At 38.6% G+C, this 22,338-nt stretch overlaps 2 protein-coding genes across 4 annotated transcripts in view; one reads left to right on the forward strand and one right to left on the reverse strand.

The window, feature by feature from the left end:
• The window catches only part of ELAPOR2 (endosome-lysosome associated apoptosis and autophagy regulator family member 2), a 230,751-nt gene extending 215,830 nt beyond the window's left edge, over positions 1-14,921 (forward strand). The window contains exons 21-24 of one of the 2 annotated variants that reach the window (XM_031454811.2): positions 226-352; positions 4,815-4,993; positions 5,980-6,145; positions 10,555-14,921. In XM_031454811.2, the coding sequence (XP_031310671.1) occupies positions 226-352; positions 4,815-4,993; positions 5,980-6,145; positions 10,555-10,614 (532 nt within the window). In that variant the 3' untranslated portion in view covers positions 10,615-14,921. The remainder of the gene's footprint in view (positions 1-225; positions 353-4,814; positions 4,994-5,979; positions 6,146-10,554) is intronic. The other variant, XM_010977996.3, reaches the window with a different exon arrangement.
• A 2,958-nt stretch (positions 14,922-17,879) lies between these two features.
• GRM3 (glutamate metabotropic receptor 3) overlaps positions 17,880-22,338 on the reverse strand; it is a 207,442-nt gene continuing 202,983 nt past the window's right edge. For both annotated transcript variants that reach the window (XM_010977994.3, XM_064487614.1), the window contains one exon: positions 17,880-18,435. In XM_010977994.3, the coding sequence (XP_010976296.1) occupies positions 18,362-18,435 (74 nt within the window). In that variant the 3' untranslated portion in view covers positions 17,880-18,361. The remainder of the gene's footprint in view (positions 18,436-22,338) is intronic.

The following is a 22,338-nucleotide window of genomic DNA, read 5'->3' on the forward strand; positions in this document are numbered from 1 at the left end:
ATCCTCACAACACCTGATATTAGCTGTCTTTTTGATGCTAGCCATCCTGGTAGGTGCAAAGTAGTATCTCCTTGTGGTTTTGTCGCCTTTAGATTATTTTTCATGTGTTTCCTCAGCACCCACACCTTGCTTCCCAGTGTGCAGTGTGCACTCAACTGTTGATTGAATGCAATTAAATGTGTTATGAAAGCTGTTGTTTTTGTTGTTTTTCATGTTTTCTTTCAGCAAGTGTCCAGCAGGCACCTGTGATGGATGTACGTTCTATTTCCTCTGGGAGAGTGCTGAAGCTTGCCCTCTGTGCACAGAACATGACTTTCATGAGATTGAGGGAGCCTGTAAGAGAGGATTTCAGGTAAGGGGCAAACCTCTCTTAGTAGACCTGTGTCACTGAAGGTGTAATTGCTTGTCCAGCGTCACTTACATTATAGAAACTTAGATTCAGTAGCATGGCTAAAGGTTATATTTAACCTGATGTGGTATTAATATGTATTTAAAATCAAGTTTGATAGCTAAACTCCCATATGCTGAGGTAGCTGAAGATGTGTACTGGAATTGGGAAAAGTAATTGTAGCAAGGGAGTTGTAGACTATGTATATATTTACCCAGATTATAAAGAAATGATATGATTAAAGCAAGGTGTGACTTATATAGTGTAGTTATGGGTATAATTAAGATGAGGATGGTATAGTTGACTTCACAAGAAGATATCTAGAGAGTAAAGGAGATACATAAGTATAAACCAAGATCTTATTCTGTATTTTCTCTGCAATCATTTGTTTGCTTCTTTGTTTTTTAAAAGAAAGTTGGGGTCCTACTCTCTGTATCTTTTGTCCCCTTTTTACATTTACTGTATTTCCCTTGTCATTACATTTTTAAAATATACTTTTAGTTACTAACAAATGTTTTATTATGTATACAATTTGAGATAGACTAATTCCCCTGTTGTATATTTAGGAAAAAAAGTTGAAAACCATCTTTTTGTAAATAACTCTGTCATGAACATCTTTGTTGGACATTTGATTATTTCCTTGGAGTTTATAAACAGAAAGAGATTAATTGGATTCAAGAAGATAGACATTTTTAAGGTTCTTGATACTTACTACTGAATTGCTTGGGTTGTCCAATTTGTTCTGCTAGTGGTGTTTGAGAGTGCTTACTTCACTGCACCAGCTTTGACTAGTACCATATAAAAACACAAACTTTTCCTCCTTCAAGATGACTGACTCACCACCTTACTGTCCTGCAGTCCATTGAAATGACACTAAAGAAGCACAGATGAGACAATAAATCAGCACCAGTGGCTGGGACCCTGTTGGAGAGTGGGGATCAGAGATTCCAATGGGATTTCTGAGATCTAGATGGTGGATGGGATCGTACTGACTTTTGGGTCATCATGGAGTGGAGGAACATGCTCGAATGTTGACTGTATAAGGGGAACAGAGAGGAGGAGCCGTTCTGTCCAGAGAAGTCTTAAAAAGAGCTTCTAGTTGGCAAGTTGAAGGGCAAAAATGTGAGAGGAAATCCGAATGCCCCCACCCAGTCTTGTACATTTAGCATATTTGGAAGTAGTAGTGTCCACCTCTAAGGAAAAAAAAAAAAAACCTATTTTTCAAACTTGAAGGACAGTGAACCTGTAGTAAGAAATACGTTGTACATCAAGCCTAGTACACAGACACAAACTCAGACACAGAGATATGCCTAAAAATAAAATTGTTTTATGAAACAGTACTTATTTTCATATTTTATGATAAAATATAGGCATAATAATATAAAATGAGTTTTTATTAATTGATACAAAATAGAAAAGTCCCCAAGTAGAAGACATTAAAGTGAAAATTAGAAGGTGTTTAAGTTCAGTAAGTGTGCTTACCCGTAGGTAGCTCATTCCAGCCTAGAGCTCTGAGAGACGGTGCTGCTTACACATCTAAGGCACTGTGGAGCTGGTTTCTTTTCAATTTTTAAGTGGGTCAGGGATGAAAATTCTAGCCTTGCAAAAAAAATTTTTTTAATCCTTGTAATAATAATGATACACTTTTTATGCTTCACAGTGAAAATTCATCTGTACCTTTTCTCTAAAATTATGATAAACTATATATTACAATAATTTTTTTAGAGTAAATGAAAAACAAAAGATGCATTCCCTTCTTTGGCCACCAAGTTTAACTTAGGAGTTTTGCAAAGCAAAATGACCTTTTATCCAAACACTTTAATATTTAACATTTCTGTTCTGGAAGTAATGATTAGAAGTTTAAGACAGTCTGGTGGCAACAGTTTCTCTAGTTTTATCTCATTCAAACTGCCGTCATTAAAGAACCTCTGTTCAATATCTTAGAAGAATGTTAGCAACAGACAGTTGTGAGGTGATGCTTTTTAAATGTTTATTTTTGCTTTAAGAATAATATCTTGTGGAACACTCTGTCGTATTTTACATGTTGAGGTATAAACTTCCCTGCTATGGTTCCAAACTTAATTTGAGAAATACCAAAATCAGTTAAACATGCCCTTCTGTTAGATGTTAGTTTTGAAAATATTTGCCAAATGAAATTGAGCTTTAACTAGAAAAATATGAATGTCCTTCCTTGTGTATTTCATTGCGATAACAAACAAATGGGTTTGATGCAGTCTGCTCACCTCCAATCTCTGAATAAAATATTTCAAAAAGTCTGCTCTTCAGTGAGCTTTCTGTAACACAAGTGACAACTTTCCCTGCCTTTTCCATTATGTCCATGAACGTAATCAACAAGGGTTGATTTCTTGGGATGCCAAAGCCTTACGATAGAAAAAAACAATGATTGCAAAATATAGTGATGGATATCTTTTAATTTTTAATAAATCTGCTGTGTTTCTATCCTATTGCCTCTCTATCCTTTACAATTTTTCACTCTATATTGACTGAGTCCCGCATTCCCAATTCTGTAAAGGCATCTAACCCTGATGTGCTTGAAGTTAAATTTACACACAACTAGTCTTCCACATAGAGCTGATAGAAACGAAAAGAGCTACATGACTTGTGATAAAAGTGCTCTTATCAAATTGGATATCAAAAATCTATACTAGGTTCTAAGTACGTATTAAGTGTTCCTTCTAAATGTTATACAGTAGTAAAGATTTGAGGAGATACTGTGTTATCACTAAGAGGAACGTTTTTACCTTTATCATCAAATTGATCTCACCCTGTCCACAAAGTATCCCTGATGCTAGAAGAACACATTTTTCTGCTGCAGTGTCAGCTGCTTTCTTATTTGCCAGTGACATGTGACTTAATGATTAGGGGATAAAGCTTCCTAATTTAATCGGATGACTAAGAAATTTATAGAACAACCAAGTTGCTTAATGACTAAAAAATTCTGCCAACAGCTTGATTTTTTTTTTTTTTGTAAACAATTTGAGGGGCTTATTGATAACTTAAGAATTCTGGCTTTAGAAGTACATGCCTGAATAATTTTGAGGTTTTAATGGCTCATTTCTGAGATGTTTATTGGACATGAGCGCTTGCCATTTTCATTGGCGCATTTGATACAACCATATAAACTCTTTCCCAGTGTTTTTTCTTTTTTTTTTTTCTTGTTGGAATGCCCTTCCGATGAAGTCAGTGTTTGCCGACTACAGCTCACATTTTCCTCTTTATTGTCGTTATTTCCACGTAGAGAGGCAGCTGTCCAACTTGCTCATGCCTCCTCATTTCTCACCTCATCTTTTGTATAAAAATCATGTGAGCCATTTTAAAAATGGTTTTTTCACACTAAGTTTAATGAAAATGTTACGCAAAAATTTTTTCAACGGCTAACGGCCTTTCTAAAAAATATGTTGAAAGTTCTTATCTTGGTTGAAACTTTTCCTCAAAGTAAAGTAGGATTATTTTAAATAGGATTCTCCTGTACATCATTCACTTGAAGACTGACTGTAAAAGTGTGTGTGTGTTTGTGTGTGTATGAAATAAAACATTGTAGTGTTACGCTTCTGGTAGGGTGTTGATAAAGTGACCACAATTCACCAGAAAATTTAATAAGACACAAGGAACAAAAAATGTAATGCCTCATGTCATTTAATGTCAGTGGGTATAATCATCATGCAGATTGCCTCTGCCCACTGTATATGCTGAAATATTTAGGGAACCATGCACTGTACTCTGATTTTGGTTTCTGATCTGTTTTATTTGATCTGTTTATTTTTAAAAAATGCTGGTTGAGACCCAGTACTCTTCATTTGTTGGTTGCAATGTTTGAAAATATTGCCCCCCCCCAAATTGGGAGGATGAGAGTAAGTACCTCATGTGGGTGGTGGTGACCAAGAATAACACCCTGCTGATTTTGGCCTGGAGAAGGGGGTGCAGTCTGCATGCCTGCCAGTCATGGTGCACCTCTGTGTCCTGGGTCCAAGGTCTGCTCTTCCACTCAGGCGAGAGGCTTTTGGGGGACATGGACCTACATGATGAGTGGGTGAAACCTGTTCCGATTAGTTATATTAAACAACCTAAGCATTTATTTAAAAACATGATTAAGAAGTCAGGGATCATCAGAAGTCTGGGGAAAATAGCTCAAATGAGATATCCAGATGGAATCATTTTTATTCAACAACCTCTTCAGCATATAGCAAACCTTCTGGTCTGAAAATTCTCTCTCTCTCATTTTTTTTTTTTTTGGCCTTTTCATTCATCTCCTTAATCTCACTCTTCTCCATCTCTTTCTGGAGCTTCTGTTAGATGAAAGCTGAATAATCCTCTCTGCCTACTGTGAAGAAAGGGTCAGCAAAGCCTCTCTCCTTCTAAACCTCATTTCTCATGTCATCTGTGTTTGTGTTTTTGTTTTCCAAAGGAAACCTTGTATGTATGGAATGAACCTAAATGGTGCATTAAAGGAATTTCTCTGCCTGAGAAAAAGTTATCAACCTGCGAAACAGTTGACTTTTGGCTAAAAGTGGGAGCAGGTGTGGGCGCTTTTACAGCCGTTTTGCTGGTGGCCCTCACTTGCTACTTCTGGAAAAAGAATCAGAAGTAAGTAACCTCTGTTATAGGAACTGAAGGATCTCTTTTGTTGTGAAAATTTTACACTTAATCATTATACCCAACAGTTTCTCTCAGAGACACAGGAAATTTCTCCTAGTGAAGGAGTTACAGGGAAGGACTTAAAGAAAGCAAATGGAGGTGATTGTTCTGACAACAGAGATCAGAGAACATTAGAGATAATTGAATTAGGCCCATTTGTTATAGAACAAAGAAAAGAGGCTTCAGGCTACAGAGCTGAGAACGCAAGGCAGATTCTCTCCTTGTGTCTTTTTCTTTTCATGACAACTTGCTGCCTTCTTGCCCGCCTTTTCTTTTTCAATTCCTTGTGAGTAGATATTTGCAAAGAAACAGACCAGGTGTACAGGCAAGTATCACTTACATACTCCAGGACTTCAAGAATCTGAAGTTAAATACTGAACCTAACCTCTGATGGTATATTAATAAGTTATGTGCTTTGGCTCTTTTAAAATGAGGCTGTGGACGTTCTCTTTTGTATTTTCTAGAGACAGTTGTAATAGCAGGGATGGGGAGTAGAAAGGAACAAGTGATTTAGAGAAAAAGTAAGGACCAAATACTTGCCTCTATAATATTCTCATTCTTCCAAACTAAAGTTTTGAAAACTGCCTAGTGAATTAGTCTTCAAGTATGTGTAAATTAAGAAAATGAATCCAGACCTCAAATTTTCTCTTTGTTTTCCAACAGTTCATCATAATTGAACAATTTAGTCAGTGTATTAAATAAGTGATAGAGTTAACCATATTACACTGATTCTCTGAAATTCTGGAAAAGATTTGTGTGTAGATGGTACATAAGTGAAAACATGTGGTGCTATGGCTGTGAGTGAGGGGAATTGTTGGTGGAGTAACTGTACTACAAGACAATTTAATTAGCTGGTGTATGACCACCCCAAAAAAGTATTAAGTTACATTAAACAGTCACTTTTTCTATCTGTTTATTTATTTACCACCGCTTAGACTGGAGTACAAATATTCCAAATTAGTAATGACAACTAACTCAAAAGAGTGTGAACTCCCAGCTGCAGACAGTTGTGCTATCATGGAAGGAGAAGATAATGAAGAGGAAGTTGTATATTCCAATAAACAGTCGCTACTGCGAAAACTCAAATCCTTGGCAACAAAGGTGAGAGCAGAATTTTAACCTGGTATTACCGTGCATTTATAAACAAAGGGCCATATTAACCTAACAGCAGCATTCACACAAGCCCTCTCATTCAGCATGTCTATATTTCTGTGGGTATTTATTCAACAGAAATACTCTAAGAGGTACGTAAGGATGTAAATACAAAAATATTCACTGTGGCATTGTTTTTGTGGGTTAACCCAAGTAGAAACAGCCTTAAATCCCATCAGTAAGGAGTTAGATAAGAAATTTCCATATATCAAAATAATGGAATCACTGTGCACCTGTGCAGCTGTTAAAGATTGAGGTAGCTAAGTCTATTGATACCTCAGTAGGTCCAAGATAAAGTATAAACAACACAACAGATGGTCTCATTTCTATTGCTGGTGTTTGAGTGGGGAACCACTAACAGTAGCTGCTTTTGGGGAGTTTTGATTGAATGGATGTCTTTAGTCTTTGCAGTAATACATTTTTGTAACATTTGAATTTTCACAAAGATAATATATTGTAATATTAAAATCCAAAAAGTTTAGGTAAATAAAAGTTCTCATATTCATTTATACTTTATTTTACAACAAGATTGTTTCATATAGGAAAAATGAAAGTTATATTAAATGTTGAGATATTACCTTCTGAGATGCCATCACATTTGCTGGCTTTGAAATGATTACTGTATCCAAACAGAGAACATGAAACCCTAAATATTATTTGTAAACATTTTATTGACATTCTTCACCATTGACTTAAAAGATGAGAAATTACCAGTTTACCTACTCAGGAATAAAACCAAAATGAAACAGAAGAGAGAAAATTCATTTCAAAGGATTTTCAGCAGGAAGTACAAGTGGCAAAAGATTGTATTTACTGAGAGTGTTTTAGCAATCATTTCCTAATTTAGGCACATAAATATGTAACAGGGAAGTATTTAAAAATAAAATGAATAAGCCCTATTCCCCTTACACTAATGATTAATTTTTCTCAGTGTGGTGGTTTGGAAGGATACTATTGCTATGGAATCATGAATGTACAGTGATTGTCAAGCTCTAGATTTTACCCTGCTTGCAAGCTGACAAGTGAGCCTGCCATGGTTTGATGAATACCTTAGGAGACATGAGACTTCCGGTCAGAGACAAAGGACAGTTTGACACTCACAGCAGAAGCACTCAGCAGAACATCAGCATTTATACCAGTTCCAAAGCCTCACTTCCTACAGGGCTATATGGAACAGATGACTCTTGTACACACAGTGGGCTGCGTTACCAGAAAGGAACCTTAAACTTTGGGAACCTTTATCTTTTGGGATGGGCGGTAAGCATCTCCGTCCTTTATTCCAAAGGGAGATATTGTTGTTATTGTACTCGACAGGTAGCATGCCTGTTCATTGCTCCAGATGGAAACACTATTTCCAAGACTGTAAGCAAGCCTGCCCTTTGTTCTGGAAGGAGTCTATATTTCTATCTTCAAAGGCTGCTTTCTATACAAAGAACTTTGAAAAGGTAGTCCAGAACAAAGGGTAATCAGTGTCTCTCTTGTAAGTTGTGCAGAAATGCAAGAGAACCATGGGGAATTGTCTCCCAACAAAATCCAGTCCTCCTTTCTGCACCATCTTGGCTTCTGGTAAATTTTCCCATTAGTACACCACTCCTCTAACCACTCTGATTAATCTGACTAGCTAAGGCTGGAATCATATCGGGTCAATTTGCATCATAAAGCACCTAAATAAATCTACTACCAACAAGACACTAAACAGCAAGATCAGACCAACCTGTATTACTGACCTCAATCATACCACGGTCCCAGGCCCAAACAGCTGAACAAACTCCGTGAATCATCAGGGTCCACCTTAGGAAGTTAGGTGGCTTTCTCTTTAAGTCCCTCCATTGCCCTTTCCACTCAGCCTGAGACCTTTCCACTGGTATTGAGATCTTTCCTCTAGAAGATTCAGATGGAAAAGGATAAAAGGTATTTTCAAAAATTTACCAAGACCCAGTGTATCTCCCACTGTTGTCTACCTAGGCCACAGTAGGGGGACTTGGTGAGCAGCGCACTCAGCCAGGTGGTCATTATCCTTTTGATTTAGGATGATGACAGTCCAGCAAGACAATCTGGGTCCAACAGAGTATTTCAGTGATTGCACAGACTTGGTCTTGGGCCTCAAGGAGGATATTTAGGGCAATTATATTGTTCCTAACAGTGTATAGACAGTGGGTTAATGTTGACCTGAATTCCTTCAGGGGCTGAAGTGGTGTCATTCATTACTTCAGCTAAAGTCAGAGACAAATTTTGTCCTGTCTTTTCTAATTGAATAACTACCCATAGTGTAAGTATGAATAACAAGTCAGTTGTCCCTCCAGGAACCTCATCTGAGTAACCACGGAGAGTTATTTTGAAAAGATCTTTGCAGTTGTCTAAGGGCTACGTGATCTATCAAGGATGTTTCCATAAACAGTTGAATTATGACCATTTATGATCACTCCTGGGGTTCAAATACAAGCCACACTATTTTGGGGAGAGAAATTAATGCCTGGTTTCTACACAAGAAGTACACCCTAGGTTGCACATGGTGCCTCTGGAAAGAAACTATTATTTACGATGGTTGGGGACCCCAAATGGAACCTATTTAGTTAGGCAGCACTGGTTGATGGTGCCTGTGACCTCTCTGCTGGCTTGTAAACCTTACAGTACCCAATTCACCTCAAACCATTGTGTCTCTTTGTCTTTGGAGAGACTGCTTGAGGGCAGTTGGTTCAACTTTTCCTGTTTGTCCATGCTGCAGACTGGGTGGTGTCTGGCCACTCCATGGAATAATCGACTGATGGCAGTGGGAATGGCTACATGGTCAGGATTATAGGAAAATAATCACAGTGTGAACACCAACAGATCCCATTTCCCTGCCTCTGCAGAGATGACAAGTCCTGGGAGGACAACCTGTAGATCTCAGTCCCAACTCACTGGCTCTAGGAGAGCTTGCCTCAAGTCTCACGTTTACCAGCCTTAATTTTTTTGGAATAACCAATGATAATTCAATTTAATAATCACCAATGTGTAGTAGGAACAGGGCTAGACTTTAGGGGATACAAAATGCCTGCCATCAGGAAGCTCATACTGTTATTACAGGAAAGAGCTGTAGGGTATTAGCCATGATCTAGAAAGGAGAGTGGAGATTTTTGTGGCTTTGATTTGAGAAGATGTGATTCAGCATGTTCCATGGGGAGGGGAAGCAGAGACCTGTTGGTTATCCTCACGGTAATATTTAAAGTAAAATACTGGAAACCCTTAGCTTCCTAGGGCTTTAGCTGCCATGTCCTCTGTGTTCACATTTTGCTTCTATGGCTGATAGAGTGGGATCTATACATACAAGTGTGTGCAGTTCACACCACTGACTGACTGGGACTTCCTGGTGGCAGGAATTGTATCACGTTCACGCTGTGATTTTTTTTTTTCCCCTATAATCCTGACTGTGTAGCTCTAAACTTTTATCTAAAGTCTTGAACTTCTCCACCCAAATGAGAGGAGATATAAAAGCAACCTTATTCTTCCGGACAGATACTTGGTGTCTATTTCTTGTTTCACTTCTCTGCTTTAGACCCACAACCATTTGCACCCAGGACTGATCTGCTTCCTATTTCCTTCATTTTTAAAGGAATCCTCGTTCTCTTCATCTTCATTCACTTCAATAGCGTAGCCCGCCCCCCAACCGCAGCACATTCCAGCAGCTTTCAGAAAGCTTTGTCCAAGTCTAACAATGAGAACGTTGGGAGAAATCTCATCTCTTCTCTTTTTCTCCTTTGAAGAAGAATAGTCTATCTTAAGAGGCTACTTTTTGAATATATTTTGTAACAAATGCCAAATCATGTATTGGCATTAAATGTTGATTTATTATCTGAGATGACTCGTTTTTAATATCTTTAGTAGGCACCTACCCTGAAGATGTTCCTAAAACATATCAGTGAACTCGAATGGTTTAATGTCTGATTGATAATCCCTTTATTTCTGCTGTCCTTTTTTTTCACTGTTATTTAGCCTACGTTATCTCGAGAATATTTAGTTGACTGTCAGTTCTACTTTGTCTACAATTTGCATGGATAGATCATCTATTTCCCCTTATAGATCAGATGTCCCCTTAGAAAGGGCCTCAGTGATTTCTTCACAAGAATCATCTTTTGGTATTTGCTTCTGTTTTGGATTGTGTGTCTTATATCCTGGGCATCAAAAGCATCCTTCAGGGTGGGCATGCTATCTGTGTTATGTCTGCCACCCTCCTGTAAATGTAAATGTAAAAATCCTAATTACAAGTGGCAGATACATGGATTAAAATGATTGCCAAAACTTACTCTGGACACATAAGATCCTAAAATCTTACTGAAATTTTAGTGAGTTGATTTTGTTTTAATATTTTTTTTCTATAGGAAAAAGAAGACCATTTTGAATCTGTTCAACTGAAATCCTCAAGATCTCCAAATATATGAAAAGACAGTGCTATAGCCTTCAGACTACTGAACAAAGAAACTTGCTCTCTAGTTTTTACAGAACTGTAGTTTAGAGCCTGTCCTCATATCTGGCACATTGGTGATGTCACAGAGGAGGGCCGTGCCGCTGAAAAGGGAAGGAGGTTGAAGTGTTTGATTGCCTTATCACGTGGTCAAGTATCTTGCCAAAAATAGGAAAGCAGATGGTTTGGGTCTCAACTGAAGACGAAGCTCAACTCAGGAAGAGATTTATCTGTATATACACATAACTCAAAACCAAGTTTAAGCCCACCAGCGCACTGCTGATGCATGCCATGTATTAATGGGTAACTTTTCTTCTTTATAACTTCTCCATAAAAAGTGTGTTTGGAGGGCAGATGTGAGCATATGCATTGTAATCCCGTTTATGTCTTTGTTCCGTTTATATTTTGGGGAAGATTTGAAAAAAAAATTTTTAAGGTACAGTTATTTTTCCCATTATTTATTTTCCTTACAGACCTTAAAACATCTTTTCTATTAAAAATGGTGAACAAAGAAAGACAATAGATTTTTCATTTTTCCATAGGGTATCCTTCTTGATTTCAGAAGCCTAAGTAAGCAGTGATTTTTTTATGAAGAGACAGCATGTGCTTGGTTATCTAAATTTGTAATCGCCTTTGAAATTCCTTCCTTGTTGGATCTGGTAAGAAGGGCTTGACTGAAAGTGGGATTCTTGAAAAAAAAATAAAAAGGAGGGGGAAAGGAGAAGCCTACACTACACTTTATATTAATTCAAATAAGTTAACAGTATCACAGAAGTCAAATGGCTTGAAACCATTTATGCAATACTTGAAGTATAATATAGAATGATTGGGAAAGCTTGTTTATCAAATCACTTGCAAAATCATGAGAAGAAAGTGGGATGGCTTGTGTATAAGTACAGATGACCATATAAAAGTATTGGGATAATTTCATGGTCTTCAGAAAAAAGCAGTGGGACATTTGCCCTTTGTAAAGCATCAGGGTTTGTATGGTTATTTTTCTGCTAAAGACTTTAAGGATTATGGCTTCCATGGAAGTTTTCTTTTTATATTAGTAAGGCAGGAACTTAACTTTAGAAAATTGCGTTTAACTGTGTTCATACTAAGAATGTGGTTGTACCGTAAGTAGTTACGAAATAAGTGTTCTTACTCAAAAGTGTTCCAGATAATTGTGATATTTCCTGTGACAGACAGGTTATACTAGTATTTGCACAATTGAATATTATTTATTGAAAGAAGTTTGAATGAAGCTGGGTTTGACCAATTTTGTGTAAAACTTAATTGTTTTAGAACTGGGAGAGAGGGGAGTTTCCTGGCCATTGGTAATTGAAGGTGCTCTGGTTTGTTTCCAATAAACAGTGATCTTTGTGGATCTTAATCCATATTTTTTAAATGACTGGTGATTGGCTGAGACAGGCAGGGCATATGGGCAGGGTTTGTTGAATGTTTTGCCCCAAGTCTTTCAATGAGATATGACTTCTAACTTTTGATTCAGCAGGTGATGTCTTTAGTTTTGTGGAAAATGGGAGAAAAATAAATAATTGAGTTCATTTGGCTGGTGAGTGAAACACTGGACCATTCTGTTACTGTTGAATTATTGTTTTGTATACATCACTACTGTGGGATTCATTAGTATAGGTGAGGTTGCCATTATTTTATTGTTTGTTGTGAAATTGAGGGAGGGCATTGTGTAACGTAGACCTCTTCGATGTTTAATTTCTTGAATTTTATCTTAACGAAGAAATTATTTTGGCATTGCTCACTTTTATCCTGCCAGCAGTGCTGATGAGCCTTTCCCTATCTTGATCAAAATTTAAGCAGAAGAATGAAAATACATTTGAAATGTACCCTTTCGCACCCTTTCAGAGGAACCCTGGCAGAGTTGTACAGACTGGATGGAGTTGGGATGTTTCCACAAGTCACCTGTCACTTCTCTCTCCATCTTTGCTGTGCTCAGCGTGTATGTTTCAAACTATAGAGATAATTGGGATTTGCTCCCAGGTAGCTTCTTTCTTCTCTTGTCACTGGACTAAAATCTCTGACATGTCAAAAATTCCTTAAATTTTAATGAACTCTCTGAAAATGTAGTTAGTATTGAAGGATTTATTTATTTTATTTCTAATTTTAGATATTAAGTAGATTTTGTCAGCTTAGTCCCATTTTTGGAAAAAGCTGACTTTTTCCTTTGGATCCCAGTGGTTTGTCATTTTATTCCAAGCACTGAAGAAGTATGGCAGAAAGAAAAGTATGAGGAAAATATTCAGACCAATCCTGGCTATAAAACTCTAATTTTATGTCTTGCCTTTGCATAGCTCAGTGGAATGTTGAATGGCTTAAACAGATGAATCATATTTCTAATGACTTTTAATTGACATTCGACAAGTGGTAGAAGAAGTTGTTTGTTATTTTTCTAAAAGTAGTTTGGAAGCCTTAAATACTCCATTAAGTCAACTGTCACCTGTAGTATCTCTTAGCACTCTGTCGAAACATATTTAAATCAGTTTTCCACTGAGTGAGATGGTGTCTTCTATGGATAAATTATATCATGCTATTTAACAATGTTGAGCAATTGGATATGTGTTCACTTGATTTAGAAGATTGAATTTTACTCTTGTTGACTTTTCCCCTCTTTGATTACTAGTAATCAGGTCCTTTCTAGGATTACAAATGTTCCATAGTATTTTGGTGTAGATCTTTGTCATTATACTCTTCCCAAGGAGAACAGGTGGTTTAAATGGTTGTATGGAACAATTGCTTGGGTCTAGTCATTTACATTTACCATCTGGGGTCTCTAGGTTCCCAGGTGGTTGGTCATTGACGGACTCTAGTTCTTGAAGACAAATCTGGTCAACTGTCATCTGACGTCTATCAGTAGAACTACTTCCTGTAGCTCATGGGCATTCCTAATGGGAGGCTAATATGCAGATCATTTATCTCCTCCTCATGAAAATCAATTTCCTGGGAATTGGGGTAGGAAGATGATTTTATTGGCAAGTTTAAAGTCAGTATATTGCTCATATCTACCTTTTTACACAAAAGATATGTAGAGTAGAACTTCTTCTCTATGTAAGAGGACTTACGTAGCCTCACATCTATTTTATAGTAACCAAGAACATTATCTCAGGTTTATATACCCAGGTCCTAAATGAAGGTTGCTCTAAAGAAAAGGTCTCAAGGGGAATAAACTTAAAAAAAATCCCAACATCTGACTTATTCCTTGGACACTAAAATGGAGTTCACTTTCACAATAACCAGCCAGAGATTACACTCTTGCTGGATTTTTTTTTTTTAATATTTTCAGCTGAGTTCATTTTAGGATCATCATAAAATAAGTAAAAGATGGGGACAAATAATTGAAAATTAATTGATACTACTATTGCAATTGTCTGTCAGAGGCCAGCAAATTTTTCTGTACTGTGTCAGATAGTAAATATTTTCAGCTTTATAGGACATGTGATCTCTGTTGCAGCTCCTTAACTCTGCCATTGTAGCAGGAAAGCAGCCACAGGCAATGTATGAACGAATGAGTATGGCTGCATTGTAATAAAACTTCATGTACATGGAAATGTGAGCTTCATTTAAATTTCACTTGTCATGAAATGTTACTCTTTTTTTTTTTATTTCCACCCCCCTCCAACTATTTAAAAATGTAGAAGCATTCTTAGCTCACAGGCTTTATGAAAACAGATGCTGGGCTAGGATTTGATCTGTGAGCCTTGCTTTGCTGACCACTGGTTTTAGTCCCTGAAACCCACAAGCGGAACTATTTGGAAGAATCTGTTTACCGTTTCAAAGCTCAAACCTTCAAAGTTTCTCAAGTCGCTAGAGATGATCAAGAAGAGAATAATCCATCACCCTCCCTGGAGGATTTAATCACCAACCAAAGACAAGGCCAGACACTCTTCAGAGTTACTCTTCTAGTTCTGGGGCTTGATTATGGATATTGATGAGGAAATGATAAAACTAAAACAAGTGAATTGGTTCAAAGTAAACCAGCATGGTTGACTGAAAAGCCTTTTCACCTTGCCATTTCTATAACTTTTATTGCTAAGGTAACTGGATATAATAGTCAGTCTTACATTTTATTTCAAGTAACTGTGTGGGAGTAGGGTATATTGATGCATAAAAGTAGTGTCAGCATATATATTCTTGAGCCCCAGGCCTAGAGAGGGTCCCCTGGCAGCACTGGAGGGTCCATTGCATGTACTCAGGCAGTGCACAACCTCAGTTCATACTCATTTACCAAATCCTATTTTAAGACTTACTGAGCTGCAAAAGACATTTAGGATTCCTTTAGTGATTAGTGGTTCTAGAAACAGATCTCCATTTTCCTTGAACAAAATGTCCCAGTTAGGCTTTTAATTTGCTGGAATTTTCTTCATCTTATTAATGACTCTTGAATGAAAAGCCCTGTCTAAAATAGCTTGTGGATATTGGTAAATTTAGTTTGGAAGAGAGTAAGATTTCCTTTATCTCAGAGGGCTGATTTCAGATGGCCATTGGTTGGGTTAATTAAAATGAGTCCAACCAGTGGGACTTATGCAGATCTTTCTATCACAGAATGGGAGTAATAACTGCCTTCTTCTTCAGGGGTTTCGGCCTTGGTTATTAGGGCTGTGATGGTGATAATCCACACTGGTGTTCCATCTTCCTGGCCCCCTCGCTTTTCTTGGCTTCTCCATGTTTATAGCCCTTTGCTAAAGAGCTTTGAGGCCCAAAACTGTCATGGTGGATACATGAGTAAAGCTGAGAGGAGGTGTGGAAATGAAGGCTGTGAAGGTACATGGGCTGAATTACCTCCTTTTTCAGACACTCTCTCCATCTGTCCTCTCTGTGTTCTGCAAACCAGCTTGCCTTGCAGCTTAAAAATGGGGCCTTTTTACTTTACCCAGAGAAACCTGAGTGAGCAAGAGAATTGTTCATATTTAAACTAGAGAGGACACCCAGAGTGTTTCAGAAACTGTAAATACTCGAGAATCCAACAGTGATCAGCCTTATCATTAGGTTCTGATTTTTTTTTTTTTTATGAGTGGGATAGATCATTCTACTTGAGTTGCTTAAATTCAGGACAGTTTTGCAAAGATTGATCAGCTCAACAAGTTTTATATTTTGAGAGAATGAAAGGTTGTTACTGGAGTAAAAGAAGAAAAGAAAAGAAAAAAAATCCAAAACCTATTTGGTCGAAATGGCTTATGTAAAAAAAGATTGTATAGCTGCTGTCTTCCATACATGTGTTGCAAATTATATTCTTTAAAAAAATGATTTCTGGGGATCACATGTTAGGGGATGTGCTTTTGAATAGGAAACAAGGCTTGTAGTAGGGAAGATGAAGGAAGCTGTCAGTCATTGTGCCTTCAGTGTAAAGGCGGGCAGTGAAATATCGTGGCTGTAGATCAAATTCTGGCTCTCAAAAACAGTTCTTTCAAGGTTCACCCACAGCCTAATCATCTTGTTAAAAAGATCCATGATCAGTTTGATTGTTTTAGACATCAGCTGCGTCTCTAAACAGTCCAACTGATAGTGCCTGCCTCAGACTGTCACATTCCATCAGGGGACTGAGTTTACTTTCTCTCCCGTCAGCCTTGCCTCAGCCTTTATCTTCAGCACTTGCTCATTCTGAGCACACTTATCTGGCACTCCTGCCAGCTTCGTACATTGGAATTCTTTGCCGTCTAGTGCTGTTGAATCTGTTACCCAGTCTGCCCCATCCACTCCCCAAATCCAGGTTTTTCTTTGAATATGAGAGTTTAGAGATTGCACTGTGGTCTTTGGGCATCTGGTGAGTTTTGGATAGATGGATTAGGGTGCTGATTCAAGTGCATCTGCAAGGAAGAAGAGACTCCCTAATGCAGGATTCCTTGCCTTACTTCCCCAAGGCCAGTCCTGTTGGCTTTTGTGTACCTGCTCATTATTTCTGGATGTTTTAAAAATAGTACTTGTATGTTTTGATTAAGCAGGCCCTGGTTGTATTTAGCCTGTGGGCCCCTCGAATCCTCTTCTTCCTTCCTCTCACTGTGTTCCTCAGTCACAGTTCCCTCATTAAAATATTTTCCAGTCTTGATGCTTCTTAAAGGAAGGAACTACATCTCAATCATCTTTTCCTCCATCATGGGTTGAAGAGTGGTCCCCCCACAAAGGATATGTACACATCTAATATTACTTCATTTTGAAAGAGGGCCTTTGCAGATGTGATTAAGGATCTTGAGATGAGATTATCCTGCATTATCCAGGTGGGCCCTACATGCGATGACAGATGTCCTTGAAAGAGACACACAGAGGAGAAAGTGATGTGAAGATGGAGGCAGAGATTGGAGTGATGTGATGTCAGAAAGCTGACAACCACTGGAAACTAGAAGAGGAATGGGACGGATTCACCCCTAGAGCTAAGAGGGTGCAGCCCTGCCAACACTGAGAATACATTTTTGTTGTGTGAAGCCACCCAGTTCGTGTTCAGTTGTTCATCAGTTACAGGAAACCAGTACGGTCTCTGTCTGTGGTACCTGGTGTGGGACCTGGCAGACAGGTTCTCGGTAAATTTTTCTACATTAATTAATGATCTGTGACTCAGGGTTTACCAGGAGAAATAGGACAGTGTTGATAAGAATGAGTCAGTTTTAGCTTATCCATGCTTTCCCTGTTTGCTCCTTTGTTTAGTTTAGTAAAATATTCAGGTTCAGTGACAAGTCTCTGTGCCTAAGCATTGTTCTTGGGACTTTGGAAAAGCACTGGAAAAGAAGATAACCTACATTTTTATTGCCTCATTCAGCTATGAGCAGTGAGTATGATTTTCCAATGGAATAGCAAGATACTTCCCCAGTCTCCTTGCTAGTAATGAAGGTCGTTTTGGGAAATGAAGGCTGTCAAACTTCCCCTGGCAGGTCAGCCTCTGCATTAAGAGGAATGCAGGGACGGAGAAACCCTCTCCTTCTTGCCACAGAGCACTACTGGGGCGAATTCTAGGCTGCTGTACTGATGTGGCTTAAAGAAACCAACATGAGTATTATCATCCGGCCACTGAAAGGGCCTGATAGTTATGCTGTCATCAGTTGCATTCTGATCGTGTTATCTGCAAAGAAGTCTAGCTCTGCTCACAGCTCTCTCCCCAGGTAACAACTTGTGTTCAATGCACCTAAATGTAAAGAGAAGCACAGTTTATATTTTCCAACATGAAAAGTATAAATGGTCTGAAATCAATATAATCAGATTATCTGGCGTGATTTAAAAAGAACAAGCCATTATCCACCATGCTGGAAAACCTTGAAGGTTTTATTCTCAATATTGTTACATTAATCCAGATGCTTTTTATTTTGTGCTGAGAAAAACAATCTGTTACACATAATGTAACTTTAATATACAACATAGAAACTCATCCTAAGTTATTACAACAAGGACCTACAAAAAACTTCATAGGAAAAAAAGTTACCTAATATTGCCACCATATTTTCTAATAGACTGACCCTGTCAGACCCTGTCACCAATGCTCAACTCTGTAAACAATGGTTATTTCCATGTTCTGGGGAATCGTTAATAATAGGGACACTAAAATCAGTCTAAAAAGTTCTAGCACGTCACTATATACTGTACAGTCCTCAAAAATAATTTATTGTACTGTTTCTAAAAAAAGGTACTAGGGGGTATTCTTTTGCTCTGTTTCCACATTCCGGAGCTGCACATGAGCACTTTCATCTAACCATCTAAAAACACAAGAACTGAACTGCATTCCACAATCACAGAGATGAGGTGGTGGAGTCGAGGACTTCCCGCCCGTTACACACCGTCGGGACATATGTGCTTGCAGAGGCTGGAAAACAAAGCAGGACAGAAAATTCCACATTAGTCAAATGGGCCACATAGGTACTGGCACGGGTAATCCTGCACACTGATTGAAATTAAGTTAAACTCATATTAACGTGGATTTGGAGAATGCTAGGTGATTTAATGCTGTGGTAGGTCAACTTTCTAAATATGCTCTGTTCAAAATTATCCTGGAACATACCTCCGCTAATGTCATGCCTCTTGGTGAGAGTTTGTTGGAAGAAGTCACTCGTGGGTTTAAAATTAGCTTTGCAAATCTGTAAACTGGTTAAAATGCAGTATCCAAAATTGAACACTCACTGCAATTTTCTTAAAGATTGTTCAATTAATTACTATTTTAAATAGCATAGTCAATTTTGTTCTCTCTGGGCGCCAATGACTCTCTGTAGTCCCACGAGTCATCTGTGAACTCTATTGCCTTCTAGAGAATGGTTTGATGTAATTTCTTTGTTCAAGTGGATAACCTCAGTGAAAACTCTAGTGAGGCTGGGCTACTAAGAACTGCAGAGGGATGATGCTCTTGTTAATGGCAATAGTGATGACAGTGTCAGGGTGTGACTATAACACGGGTATGTATGTTCATTCTTTTTATGGCTCTTTGTTTTCCTAGATAACAATTCATAGCTCTTATTTGAACAAAAGTTTTGTTTTTATGAGAAATTTAAGGATGATTAAAATAAATCTATTTCACTCTTAAACCGTTTTCTTTTTACTGAGTGAGAACAAAAGCCAGGAGCCCTGTCCTTCACAGAATGAAACTCCATGGCCAAGACAATAAATTAGAGATGGCCTCACATTACCATTTGGAGCTGCTGACCTACCATCCCTTGGCCGGTCCATCTGGACCTACTCTGTCCAGGAGGGGCTAATTCTCTTGGCTGCCTTGACCTCAGCCCTGATCACCCTGAGCAGTCAGCTGTCCCATTCTTTGAAGGCATATCTCTCAGTTAATAATCAGATCAACTAATTTCATGCTAAAGTGTTCATGCCTGATTGTGGAAATTTTCTTGCCCCATAAAATTGCATTTTTCATATGAATTCCTTTAAACATGAAGGAGAAACTGACTATAAAATTTGGTGCTCTGTGGTGTTCAGTGGGAAGCATTCATTGTATCTGGGGCACTGAAGTCTTTTGGCGGACCCACCGCTGGGGAGGTGCCAACCTCTCAATTTTGCACTGATTACTTGTCTGTGTGTGTAAGAAAATGATAAAGTCAAGTCTGTGCAGCTGCCTAAGGTTACAGTGGAGTTGTGTGTCATGTAACATGCTAACTTTTGAAGACTTTGTCCTTTTATCTTTTTTAGAATGAGGTTCAAATTTCTTTACGATACAAGACTATTAAAAGCTACAATATCTTGGGAGCAGGGGAAGCAGGAACAGCATAATCTGGAATTCCTGAAACTTCTACTATGAAGACCCAGTGTGTGCCAGATAAATACTCAATGGAAGGTGACAGTGATAATAATTCCAAATGTGAGAAAATTACTGTATTCTTTGCAAAGCTTCTTCATATACTTAGTCTGATTATTGCTTCTTCATGGCTAGGAAAGGTAAGAGAAGGAACAGGGTGAAATGAAGTATAAACCACAGTTCACTGGAAACCTAGGAGAGGGAAGAGTGCTCCCAGACACTCAGTATGTCCTTTCTCTGCAGCTGCCTTGTGTCCAGCTGTCTCCTGGGCGTCTCCGTGTGGCTCTTTATAGACATTTCAAAATCAGGTGGCCAAAGCATATCCAAACCCAGTGCTGACGCTTCATTCCTTTTTTGTCCCTCCTCCCATATTAAACCTGTCATCAGGTCCAGTCAACTGTCTCCACCTCCGACCACTTCCATCTCTTCATCTCTCGCCCTGGGCCAGGCCACCATCATCTCTCTCTCTCGGCTACTGCGTTAGTTGTACCACCAGGGTATCTGTGCCCACTCTTGCTTCCCTGTAGTACTTTCTCGACACAGCAGCCAGGGGTTTGTTTTTTGTTGTTCTTTGGGGGTGGGGGTGGGAGTGGTAATTAGGTTTCTTTGATTGTTTAATGGAGGTACTAGTGATTGAACCCAGGACCTCGTGCATACTAAGCACACACTCTTACACTGAGCTGTAAGCCACCTACCTACACACCTCCTGTGGCTTCTCTTTGTACTCTCCTTACTCTGGTTTATAAATCCCAGCTTGATACAGACCATGCCTGTTCTTCTGCATTCAACTAATTCTATGTTTCCCCCCCGACCCCCCATCTACCTCCCTCTTTTTTTTTTTTTTTTTTTTGTTTTGCTTCGGTCCTCAAAAACAGTATATCTGTTTCTCAACTTCAGGCCCTTTGCAGTAGCTGTTGTCTCTGCTGGGAATGTTCTTCCCTCTCTGAGTCCCTCCTTGTCATCCACATCTGAAATGTCACCCCCTGCAAAAGGCTGTCTGTCATCAGGCCACCTCAACTAAAGCAACCAACAGTTACTCTCAATCACATTACTCAGTTGTAAAACTGATTTTTTTTCTTGCTCTTTTTTTTTTTTTTTGGTTAGCATCTTAGGTCTTTACTCTTGACTAGAAACTATGTGGGGACCTGGCTAGCCTTTTCGTTATTCTATCCCTATCCCCATGGCTGGTCATAGAATAGACACTGTGTGCATATTTTCTGAAGGATTTTGTGAATGGTTGCATTTCCAAGAATGAGGGAACCAATGAAAGTTTCAAGAAAGAAATAATCTTTTAACGAGCAAATGTGAGGCCCGTGGGCAGCCTCGTTTTGAAACAGGTGGGCCTTTCTGCTTCTCAAGCCTCATTGTAGTGTCAACCATCAACCACCCCTGCAAAGAGCTGGCGGGGGCGGTGAGCAACCCAGGGCAGGCATCCTGCTTTTGACATTTTGACTAAGCTCTTCATCTTTTCCAGGATCAAATTTTATTATTTCTGTGCAGGTTTTTCATTTTCAGAGATTGAAGAGGAATGATGTGTCATGGGGGTAAGTCGAGGAGACCCAGGGACTAGGGTGCCAGCACTCCTCTCTGTCCACCTTGAACTAGTCTAATCCCTTCTTCACCTGCACTTTTAAAGATGGCAGCAGAAACCTGCTCTGATGTTCCCCATGCAATTGTGGAACTTGATGTAACGCTTTTCTTAAGTGTGTGCTTATTATCTGCTTTCTCACTGCATTCTGATTTCTTAAAAACTGGGTCTACTTTGACCATGTAGTACAGGGGCTGCAAAGGAAGCCACGAAGAACATCCTCAAATTACAGTGTCTGTATGTCTGGTGGACATCATTATAAACGTTTACAGAATAATGTCGAATCACCTACCTGCTTCAAAGGGATATTAAAGGGAAAACCCTACATTAGACCATCTAAACTCTTTGAGAGGCAGATAATGCAAATTCAAGTTCTTACAAGAAATAACAACAGCAAAAACACCCCCCAGACTCTTTCTGCAGTTATTTTTGCCCCAACCACTCTTTAGTGTATTGAAGGGAACGGGGACTTGTGTTTTTCTACTTCTTGTTACCTGTTTCATCTGTATCTTTCATTTTATTATGTAAAAGATATTCTTGTTTTTGTTCATGCTGCTGAATATAGTAGAGGAAATTACTATTTTATGAGTTTACTGTCTCAATTACTTTGCCTTTCATAAATATTTCACATATGCCTCCTGTATTAGCCCATCTGTTATTCCCCAAGGTAGTAAAATATGTGGAAGAGAGAAATACTGTCATTTTTGCTTGTGTGTTTTTGATGAGCTTTTGCTATTATTCTGTTGAAATTCTTACGAGATTTTTAATGGCATAAGTTTAGCCTATTTTCTTAAGTGCGGTTAAGCAGATTTCTATAATCACCCTTTCTGTCAGAAATAAGATACGTGCAGGCTTATTTTTGGCTTTCCTGGGAGTGGGGGTGAGTAGCT

The sequence above is a fragment of the Camelus dromedarius genome, chromosome 7 (assembly GCF_036321535.1).
Source record: "Camelus dromedarius isolate mCamDro1 chromosome 7, mCamDro1.pat, whole genome shotgun sequence".
In the NCBI taxonomy this organism is placed as follows: domain Eukaryota; kingdom Metazoa; phylum Chordata; class Mammalia; order Artiodactyla; family Camelidae; genus Camelus; species Camelus dromedarius.